The sequence below is a fragment of the Nelumbo lutea genome, chromosome 5, assembly GCF_056320005.1.
Source record: "Nelumbo lutea isolate HS-2025 chromosome 5, American lotus-T2T, whole genome shotgun sequence".
Classification (NCBI taxonomy): domain Eukaryota; kingdom Viridiplantae; phylum Streptophyta; class Magnoliopsida; order Proteales; family Nelumbonaceae; genus Nelumbo; species Nelumbo lutea.
Window position 1 is genome coordinate 18,638,990 of NC_142688.1, and position 12,412 is coordinate 18,651,401.

Consider the following 12,412-nt stretch of genomic DNA (forward strand, 5'->3'; position numbering starts at 1 on the left):
TTTGTTTTGCCAAGGCATCTGCCAAAACATTGGCTGCTCTGTAACCCAAACTGATGAGATAATCATGCCCCTTTCACTGGCATTACATCTATAATGCTTTATCTGCTGCTGTTGTTGTTAAAGATACTACCATTCTTCTCACACCAAAAACCTGCCTAATTGCAATTCCACATCGATTTTCCTCTTATTGTCCTCAAAGGCAAAATTGAGCTTTTAAATAAGTCTCTGAGAACCAAAAGTGAAACCCAGTAAGCTCCAAATAGAGGAGAAAACCAGTATGTTATGCAAAGACGAGAGAGGAATATACGGTCAACATTCTCACTGCTTATTAGGCATGGGACACACATATCAGGGTAGATCTTCCAAGTTTTTTCTCTTTACTGGAGCATTCACCTACATTGAAAATCATCAAAATGGCCTCCATCAAAAAGTTTTAATCTTTGGAGGCATAGGACCATCCCAAAGTGCCTTAACCAAAAAAGGAAAGAGAGAGGGAATGGACTCATCAAGATTTGTAACAAAGGAGGAGGATGAAAAAGCACCCACTGAATTTAAGGTTCAAACATACCAATCAAACAAAACTCTAAATGGGAGATTAGATCATAAGTTTCTTGGTCTCTCAATTCTCAAAACCTATTCTAAACCCAAGATCCTGAGATAAACTCAGAGGGGAGTAAGAGACACTATCAGCACTTTGCCCCCTACCCAGCTACTAATCTGCTAATGGGGTTGACAATGAAGGTAAAATTGCAAAATTGCCCATTCGAGATTTGATGGGCTGAGAGAAAAAGTTATTAAATGATAAAAATGGGGATTAACTCACACTATCTCTAGGTACTATGCTTCCAAAACCTTGACGGTGAACTTTGTTTCTTCTTTAGCAAGGGTTTAGGCCTCGTTTGGGAATGCTTATTGTTAAAATAAGTGCTTATTCAAATAAGCACTTACCAGCATTTGGTGAAAAATTGCTTCTTTCAAACTCGGGTAGTATAGGTATTTCAAAAATTACGTGGTGGACCAAGACACATCAGAAAGCAATAAGTGCTTTCTCAATAAATGCTTAAAAATAAGCACCCTTGGGTGCTTATTCAAAACGGGCCTATTTCATAAGCATTTATTGGGGCTTATATCCCAAATGCACATAAGTGCTTATTGGTGTGGTACCAGCCCAAAATAAGATTAAAAATAAACACTCCCAAACAGAGGCTTAGAAACACAGTAATCCAATCCAAAAGAAATATTGTGCCTAGCACACCCATTTCTGTCATCCAATAGCTTTTCCTCTCAGCCCATCAAATCTCAAATGGGAAATTAAGTTATTTTACCTTCACTGTCAACCCTGTTAATGGAGTGGGGCAAAGTGCTGAAATCCAGAAATTAAAGGGAATCTTTGTTGCAAAACAAAGTTCAAGGGGCTATGTGTCACCACCCCCTAAGTACAGGATGGCAGTTTGTAAATTACCCTGTTTTTTATAAGTAACATAACTTGTACTTTATCAATTATAAAACAATATGAAATACAACACCTTCTCTCTGGTGTCCTTAGAGATGAGAGACCTGAGCCAAACAACAACCAGAACTGGCACATAAGCATTAAAGAAGAGCTAGTGATGGCATATACCTAATACACCTAACAAAAAGGGGAAAGAAGAAATGATTGCTTCCCATGGGCAAAGAAAGACTCAAAGAGTTACTCCATAGGCAGGTCGCAAGTCCCAGGCATTTTTATTCATGTTGTGTTTGCTTTTGGTAATGGAATGCCATAAAGTTAGATCTTCCACAAGGAAACACCACAGCATTTTGCAAAGCTAAAGAGGTGTTCTTCTCCCTAACACTCCCCACACACAAGTCATCATCCTCTTTCTTTCTTGCAAACACAATCTAAATTGATTAAATGGTCCTTCTTAGAATTTCCAACTTCCCATAGGAAATTACTCATAGGAAGAAGACGGGCAGGCAATGTCATACAGACAATTTAGTTAGGCAAAGGATCAACAAATGTCCACAAATCAGACTCGTGATGAACTCGGCAAACCTGCATCTGACTTAACATCTGAAGAGATAAAAGGAGGGTAGAGAACAGGGGCTAGCCCAAAAACAGGGGTACTTGGCACCTTATATACCATTTTTATATTGGTTGGAAAATAGACCATTGAATAACACAAACATCAATAAATTCTGACCATTACCTATCAAAAAGAAGAATGTCCAAGACTAATTGGCATGCATAAATTAATCACAAATATCACCACAAAGAAAGTTTCTTCCTTTTTACAATAAATTAAATGGTTAAAAGATAAAGTTAAAGTTAAAAAAATAATAGATAAATAAATAAATGAAGAAATATTGGAAAATGATGAATGTTTATGTTATAATCATAAATATAATCTTTAGGGCAGAAATCTAGTTATTAGTTATTGTCACAGAAAGAATACCAAAAAAAGGTTACTGTCACAGGAATGAACAAATAAATAAAAGATAAAGCCTAAATTCCAAATAACAAGAATACGTTATTCTATGAGAAGGACCTGTAGTGTCATCTCTTCCAGGATGCTGCAAAAGAAATTTGTACCACTAATAATAGATTGTCTTGCAACAGAAGATGCATCATCTTTTAAAAGTGACAATAGCATTGGCATCATTACAGATGAACGCTCCATCACCTTCAAACCAAGCTCTTCGATCAGCCTGAAAACAATTCAAAATGGTAGAAGCAAGTATGAAATGTATCATCAAGTAACTGATTGAAAAAATGTCATAAAACTAATAATAAATACTTAATATGAGTTTTGAGCAATTATGAACATTAGCAGCATTTGATAATTTTACAAAAAAAAAAAAAGAAATGTAAGATTACAGTACTCCAAAAATGCTAAAGATATGCAAGGGAAGTCAGCAATAGAGTGGATTCGATGCCACCCTAATTCAGCGTTTCCTCCCCATTCACCACAATCCTAGAGATTTTATTATTCTTTCTTCTCCTATTTTCTATAGAGTGGAACACTTACAGATCCCATCCCCCTCCGTTAGCCACTTACACCTGGATTTTTGCCTCCAACAAATTCAGCCTTTAGTTTCATTCTCTAATCCCTTTGCCTCAACGATTCCACCTGTTTATTCTAACTCTTCCAAAAGCTTGGGCATTCCAAGTCTTCGACAATTTTCCTTTGATCATTTAATTTTTGCATATATTGGAAACGAGCCCAACCCCCTTTATGACCTTCCTTCCATCGATCCTCAATAATTTCCTTAAATTTAGAATGTTTTACCCACATGTCTTTGAACTGGAATGGTGTAGGACCAGAAGACATCTCATCCAATTGCATCAATAACAGCCAATGATCAGAGATTGGCTAATCAAGGTCTTCCACAATTGAATCAAAATGTTTTTCCCATTCTGTTGTAACAAAAAACCTATCCAGTTTACAATGGACAGAATTTTCTTGTAAGTTAGACAAAGTTAATTGTGAATTCTGCAACGGGATATCTCTAAGCACACTCATCAACAATCTCATGCTTCCTGCGACTCTAGAAGGCCCCACATTCTTTTCCACACAGAACTGAGTGACATTAAAGACACCGGCTAAGCACGAAGCCCCTTCACACATTCTGCTGACACCATACAATTACATCCACAAATTCTCCCTATGTCGGCATGAAGTGGGTTCGTAGAGGCGTAGACATTAGTTAACTGCCACTCAAAACCATTCTTCTTTGTTTTTGAACCTTGTTGTAACTGTCAAGTTTCCTAATAGCTCATCCACACACTCCACTTGATTGTCCTCCCAAGCAACTAAAATACCACCCAAGGCACCCACCAATGGTTTAAAAAAAACATTTGTTATTCCTGGAACCCCAAATACTCCTCAACCACACATCATTAACCAGTTCCAATTTCGTTTCATGTGCCAACACCATTGATGGCTTAATTCTCCTCAGAAAGTCCTTCACAATTCTTCACTTCATTGAATCTCCGACAGTCCCTACTCCCTATCCCCCAAACTTCTTGTTCACCAATTTCCCTCTTCTTTACAAGGTCTTTTCCACCTTGATTCTTGAAGACATAAGGATTTCAGCCTCCAACCTTTTCCTAGATTTAACCTTCTTCTCCCCCTCCTCTCAATCAACAATTTGAACACCCATCTCCTGAGTAGAATTTTCCATTTCCCCATTATCCCCTTAAGACACCCTTCCCTCCTCTCCTACGATATACACCCTCCTTCCCTTCTTTAAAATATATCTCTCTCTCACACACCCTGAATGCCCCTCAGCCACACAAATCCCCTTACCAACCCGCTGGTTGGCACCTTGCATATTGAAATCAAGACCTTATTATATCCCTATGCATCTTTCATCTCTCCCTACCTATTTACTATCCATATCATCCCCCCTCTCACTCCCTCATTCCCTCCTCAATCTTTACCTCATTTATTTCTCAAATAAGGCCTTTCCCTGAGCATTAGGTATTATTAAGTGATCAAGCAATGTGCACAATGCTTTGATTTCCACAAAAGAACCACCTAGAATGTCATGTATCGAGTGGAGGGCTAGTACAATTAAAAAAAAAAAAAAAACAGCAAGCTGATGCTCACCAAGCCACTCAATGTGTTTAGCCCTAGCCCCCGCCCATGCCCTACAGTCATCTTGCAATAGGATCAATCAACTACCAGAACACCTCGTATTTGCCCTTAAATTGTTTTCGATATTCATATAGGACCTTTAAACGCGCCTTCACCTGTTATTGTAATAGTCCTCGCAGCCATTGTGGGATATACCACAAAGACGCCTGCTTGAACCATTTTTTCCGCTTTTTTTCCCTCATTATGCGTAACTCGACAAACATGTAATGTCTTATTGAAAGATAAAAACATATAATGCAACCTATACAGTTCAATCATAGAGGTGTACAGATAGACGGAGAGAGGGAGAGAAGCAGATAAGCGAGAAGAGGTGATAGTGATGATGAAGATGATGGTGGAAGTTGCAAATTTATGGCAAACACTAAGAGAACTACAAGAGTGAAGAAAAGGACGTAGCTTAGAACAACGAACTTACTCGAGGAGGCATTTTCTAACCAAGCTTTCGGGCGATGTCTGAAGCTCAACGAGGTATGGGAAGAATTCTGCTGCAAAAGACGGTTCGCCGAATAACAAAATCTCTTTCGCCTGTTTCAAAGACGAGAGTTTTACTGCCAAATCACCGTGGTTCTTCGCGGCACCGAGAAGACAGAGCGCTTGCTCTCGGGAAGCTCCGGCCATGTATGCGCTATCGCATATAATTCCTCAGAAGCCAAAGAACACTATGTAGGTTTTCCCCAGTACTCTTAGGGTTTTGAACACTCAATTATTTTTTTGCTTTTATTCAACAATTTTGCGAAGCGCGGGGACTGTGAATACCAAATAGAAGGACGTCTACTGATTCCTCAACCTCCTTCCGTCGCTTCCTTTCTCCCAACTCCGTTGGACAATAAAATTCAATTGTGGAGTGCACAAACATAAAAATTTATCGGAGGGCCCAATTTTTTTTTTTTTTTTTTTTTGTTTTTTCCTTTCTCAGATTCTTGCCTTCTTCGTTTATCGGGGGACACTAAAATGCGCCGTATACGCATGACGCGCCCTCCATTTGAAAGTTTATTAAGTGACAAATTTTCACCTTTTACTTTGGGGACAGTAACACTTACCTCCCTCCATAGTCCATACTAACTTCCATTTGCAACAAAGATCCACCTGAAATACCAAAATAACAAAAATATGTACGTTAATTGATAAAGCATGATATATCTTGCATTTTTTTTGTATTTTCTTATATTAGTCTATTGTATTTTTCTCTACTTTTCTATTTGATGTGTATTATTGTATTTTCTGTATTTTTTACAAATTCTAATTTTCTTTTACTTCCCTATTTTTTGCATTTTATCAATGTCTATAAAATATATTCATAAAATTATATAAGGACAATATAGGGTTTTACAAGTATTTAATGATAGAGTGCTAAAGGTTGACTTATTCTATTGCATATGAAATTTGTAAGGCTAAGTGTCACTAGTCCAAAGTATAAAGTGGCGAATTATAATTTATCTATATTATATAAAACAGATACTTGCCTTGGATTTTATATTTATATGCGTCATAAAAGTTAAATCCAAACTATTGCAATGATATATTAAACTGATACTTGCCATAAAAGTCAATTTTGATTTAGATAATGTAAGCTTATATTTTTGCTAATACACATAGCATGTGTCCTTTAAACTAGTTTTATATAATACATAATTGAGACACATAGCATGTGGAATCGTCCACAATGATTTGCTAGTCAACCTTCACTTTAATATTGCTCCCCCCCCCCCCTATTTTTATTATAAAAAAAAATGCATTGAAATATCCCTGATATTTTAGACAATTAATTAAATCCTCCTATGTTATTAGTATGTGTTAAAAATAAATATGGAAAGTACTATGTTGCCCATCACACTCATTTAAATTGTCAATTGTCAAAATGAAAAATTGAAATTAAGATTTTGTAGTATGGTGTTCTTTGCAAGGGTATAACAGAATCAGACCCACCAACACGTATCAGAGATCCAATCTGGTTTGAATATATGATCGGATATCACAAACGGTGTTTCAAAAATGAATATGTCAAGGATCTTGGGTATCCAAATTATATACACCAATAACGGAATTTCATTAAATTCATAAGAATTGGGTAAAGCAATCCCGAGATGGTTAAAAATAAAATTTCATAATACAGCCTAGTACAATCAATCAATTTCCCACCCCTGATTTGTCAAAGCACTTGCAAACACACCATTTAGTCCATCCCCCTAATTAGCCGTTTGATTTCCATTATTTTATTAACAAACTTCCAAAAACCGCTTCCCCTTTGTAACTGGCTTAACACCACCATTGAGTTCCCTTCAATAATTAACTTTTGTATATTCAGTACTCTTTCTAATATCATCCAGAACAGTATATATCAGATTCTCAGCTTTAAAAGAGTCCCCAACCCCAACCCCAATGGAGCACAAATACATTTCTATCACCTTCCCCTCCTCGTCATTGAAAGACACCCCTACACCTAAAGGTCTTGACTTAACTTTCACTATTCCATCAAAACTTAGCTTTATAAATCAATTGCTAGGAGGTAACCACACTGGAGCAGTGGAAAACCAAGCTGATGCAGAGTTAGCCACCCTAACTCTTATGGCCTCAATAATACCTTATTTACTTTGTTCCTTTTTTTTTTATGGAAAAAAATTGGAATTCCTTTCGTCCCATAGAGTCCTGCAAATAGCAGCCTGCACGCATTTTCACATAATCCTTCTCATTCTCTTTGGCCGTATAAGGAACGATGAGCTAAACAAGCTTTGGATTTTTGATCGAGGGGGTCCACTTGTAACCAAGAAGATAAAGAAATCAATCCCAAATAACAAAAGCAAAAGGGTAAGAAATTAATAAGTGGTAGGAGTTTTCACCATTAGCTTTACAAAGAATGCACCAACAAGGAGATAAGCATCAATAAGACATTTTCCTTTGGAGTAAATCACATGTATTTTATCTTTTCAATAAGACTTCCCAACAAACGGCTCACCCCAAACTTCCTTATATGGAAAATTTTGGGCAAAATTAATCATAGAATGCAAAAGGGGATTAAAGAAGGAAGCATAAAAGAAGGTCTCATAAGGAGTTAGAGAGTCCACAGTCTCCTATCCCTCTTAGAAGGATCCAACACCACCCCATTTAGTTTTTGAATCAAATTCATTACATCTTCAGTTCCCGAATCCCTTAGCCATCTCCTAAACCCCATATCCCAATCAAACCCAATGTTGGATTGAGAATGAACTAGAAAACTAGACACAAACTTTCCCTTATGTCGGGAAAGTGATAAAAGAATAAGGAAATTGGTATTTCAAAGGTAAATCACCCGCTCGTATATGCTCCCAAAATTATACCTAATTTCCAAAACAAAGACCATACTTGATATGTTGTATAAAGGAATATAGAATGTCATGAATAGATTTACAAGGAGAATCTCCAATTGGCCTTGCCAAAAATCTTGTATCCAATTCATCATCTACTTGACCATAAAATACTGAATATAACTCTAGTCCACGGCTTCCCCCTCTCACCTTCCAACCTCCACAGCCATTTTCCCAACAAAACCTCATTTTTCTTCCGAATATTACTTAGTCCTAACCCTCCACCAGCCCTACTTTTAGAGGCCAAATCCCAATTTACCATATAATTATTCTTTTCATCCCCTGATTCTCACAAGAAGTTTCTCGTCAACTTTTCCAATACTCTAATTATTTTCAGTGGGATTCTAAAAACTCACAAGTAATGCACATGCAAACTTGTCAATGTAGATTTAATCAATGTGATTTTGCCACCTAGAGATATTATAGTTATTCTTCCAAGTGGCTATCTTCTTTTGAACCATATCAATTATAGGGCTCCAAAAAACTTTCTTTCTTCGGGTTATCACCTAAGGGCATCCCCAATAGTTCATAGATCAATTGACACACCCCAAGGCTTCATTCATTTCCCTTATGATGGAACACTAATGGACACTAACATCAGGAAGGATCTAGCCAATTGTTAAAAAATTCAGGAATACTTTAAGAGATTTACCCCCAAAAAAACGAATTAGGACATGATGACAAATTCATTCATATAATTCAGCATTCTCGTCACATAAGCCTTGTCCAAACTATATGGAGTTGGCTACATGAATTATGTCTCTCCATTCTGCTGTTCAAACATGAAAAAATTGGAAAAAACAAATATTGGTATTGGTTACCACTTTGACGTAACCCTTACCCTTTATTTGGGTTTGGGACCAGCTGTAAGACTTCTTGTACACTGTTTGTAATCATTTTCATCCCACCCCAAAACTTCCAGGCCAGGGCTATGGCTTTGTGTTCAGATTTGACTGAGTCGTGGTGGTCCCACATCAGACTGGAAATTTTCGGGCCTGGTAAAGAAGTATCATTATTTTAAAAATCTAATTTTATATATATATATATATATATATATATATATATATCATAATTTTGAACTTTTAAATCTAACATTTGACCTCGAGTGAAGGCATTTAAAATGGGTATTATAACAAAACAAAATATAGTTTATAGTTGGGGTAAGGCTTGGATGATGATTATAAAAAATAAAATATATTATTTTATATTTTTATTCTTATAATATATTTGAAATCATAGGCCTGAAAGTTGAAATTAGGCCCAGGGTTATATATTAGGCTTGGGACTCAAGCCTGGACTAGATCCCCTGGCATAAGTATCAAGCCCAGCCTGGCCCGGCTCATAATCACCCCTAGCCAATGCATGTTTCGTATGTACATGCCTGAAGTTCACTTTTCACATGAAATATTATTATTTTTATTTATGATACCTGCATTTTTTAGTATGATAAATATATGATATTAGATAGATGCATAAAAAAAAGATCTCTACAAATTCTATCTATGTATTTTCATATACCATTTGTATTTTTTTATATTTATTGTATACTTGTGAAATAATTGAATGACCCATGTGATTCTAAGAATTGAACAACTCACTCACCAAATCCATGCGTAACCCCTCTACAATTGTTTCCTCTCTCACTCTCATTCATTTTCTAATTGACCTTGGCAAATAAGTAGTGTTATTACCTCCTCCAATAGCTGAAGTTGAACTTGAAAGTTGGGCTGGCTGCCATCTTATCGGAAGTTTCGATAATTATTTTAACAGAAAAAGAAAAGACATTCAATTCAACACTTCAATTATTACTAGTAAGTGTGCACAATGATAAGTAATCAAAGCATAGTTCAGCTGGTACCATAGAAGTGACAACCAATCACATGGTCAATGTTTATCATTTTCCCAATTATATGGTATCGACTACATGAATCATCTTTCAGCATTCAATTCTATTTAGTGCCATATCCATTTTCAAATTTTATCCCCTTTAACATTAAATTGTTTTTTTTTTCTCGAAAAAATGTTATATATGGTTTTCTATGCACTTGACCAAACAATTTCAGTAATCTACTTCATCTCATTTTCCCCTATTGGAGTTACTCATTGGTTTGCTTGTATGCCACCAATCATGTAGTATCCATCAAAATTTATTGGGGATGGTGGTCACAACTCTAGTTTCATACTGTTTTGGCACCATAGATATGAAGAATATATAATATTAAATACATTATTAAATTTTCTATAAGTTTATACTTTTTATACTTTATGCTTCATTAATTATTTTATGATATCACAAGTTAACTTATTTATTTGTGAGGGGAATGCAATTGCAATCGATCTTTAGAACATTGGGCCTATCCGATGGTTAATGACCTTGACCCGATTAATGGGATCATGAATTATACTTCAATTATATTTTTTTCCTAATTTTTGTATTCCATTTCCAGCATTGATAAAATTGATTCTTATTTATTACATTTTTTTTTCAATACCTTGAGAATATAATATCAAAGATATGCCAAAATTTTCTACATTTTTATATATCTTCTAAAACTTTGTGTATTTTTATTGTGTAATTATTACATTATTGGCTGACCCATTTGACCAAGACAATTGAATTTTGTATTTCATTTTCACCGTTAATAAAAGCAAATATTGTTTATCATACTTATTTTTGTTTAATGTAATTAATATATAATATTAGGGATGTGCCCAAAATTGTTCTATAGATTTTCTTTTGTATTTTTTATTTTTAAAGAGTTAATGGTTAAATTGTTGACCCACCACATAGATAGAAAAAATGGTTTTCATCTTATGTCATTTTAAATTTTATATTATCATACTTTTTTTTTTGGTTGTCATTGTATGGCTTGGGTGTTTGTTTGCTCTATTTGGGTGTTTCTATTGTATATACTTATTTTTTTTTCCTTTTAGTATATTTCTATTTAATCTAGAAGAATAACATCATACTTATGTTCAATATATGACAAATATATAACAATATAGACTAGCCTAATTTTTTTACAGATTATCTTTGTTTTTTATATTTTAATATATTTGTATATTTTAAAATTTTTATTGTTTAATTTTAGTATCATGGGTTTACTCATTTGACTGAGATGGTTGAACTACTTACCTTCTACCTAGATGAAAAGTGGTTTCGTTTATGGGTTGATTTAAAAATATAGGTTACCATACTATTAAAATCATTAATTACAACTTTAATTAATGTACCGTTAAATCTTCTACACTAAAACACTTTTTTTTTATATATAAATTTATACACTAGAATACATTGAAAAACCAACATATATTCACAAGGCAAAAAAAAGTGAGGATTGATCTCAAAGGATGAAGTAAGGTAAGATCTAGTTTTCTCTTCAAGCACAATAAGGTACGATCACGAGGGACACTGATTACTCTAAGCTATGACTAGGGCTGTAAAGGGTCGGGTATGGGTCAGAACCGACCCAATATGAAATGTTGAGGACCCAAACCCGATAAGGTCTGTATTTTTTTTGGACCCGGAACCAAACTAATCGGTTCTTGGGACAATCGGGTCTCACCCAATAGACCTGATTATAATAAATAAAAAATAAATATTTATGTATAATATATATTAAATATTATATGCATAGTCTCTCTCTCTATATATATATAATTTATTTAATATATTATACATTATATATATACATACTAATAAGCATGCACATGCTTTGCATGTGTCAATATAAATGATGATAATGATAGTAATAATATATCCAAATTGTTATAAACTTTTATGTTTTTTTTTTGTTTATATAATTTATATTTATTATTATTAATCGGATTTAGATTGCAAAATCCAAATATTATTATATAAATATCTCATCCAAATATGTGATAATTGGATTGAGTTGTGAAGTTTTGGATATCATTGACAAGCCTACCTACTTGGTATGGATACAAACATATTTGATCGAATTTGAATAAAGGTATATTCGAATATGACCGAATACTATTAACAACAGATCTGATTGCATCTCATAAATATGGATTTGAATATGAATCCAATGAGGAAGTTATATATTTGTATATGATCCATTCCAATTTAATTAAAATTAAAATATAACAATTTGAATAAAGAAAAACAAAAAATACGAGCACATTTTTAACTATTTTCATCATATATATACATTTTATAAAAAAACAATACAATAAATTGAAAAAAATGCAATATAAATAATATATATATATATATATAGGATTGGATCATGATACGATCCATTTGCACCCCTATTGCTTGGATAGATTATTCGTTTTGTAATGTTTTATTTTTTTGTGTATATATATTTTTTCATTTATTAAAAAAAAAACAAGACTTAAATAGAGTGAATTGAATGTGGTGGTTATGAAGCTAGGTTTGGTCAAATACTTGATGTAAAATGATTT

General features: G+C 34.3%; 1 protein-coding gene across 1 annotated transcript in view; it reads right to left on the minus strand.

Annotated features, from left to right (window-relative positions):
- Window positions 1–5,475, minus strand: part of LOC148850727 (symplekin) — a 60,344-nt gene extending 54,869 nt beyond the window's left edge. The window contains exons 1-2 of the mRNA XM_088946133.1: window positions 5,056–5,475; window positions 2,529–2,688 (exon numbers count right to left, since the gene is read on the minus strand). Of these exons, the coding sequence (XP_088802259.1) occupies window positions 2,529–2,688; window positions 5,056–5,258 (363 nt within the window). The 5' untranslated portion in view covers window positions 5,259–5,475. The remainder of the gene's footprint in view (window positions 1–2,528; window positions 2,689–5,055) is intronic.
- Between the last annotated feature and the right edge of the window lie 6,937 nt (window positions 5,476–12,412).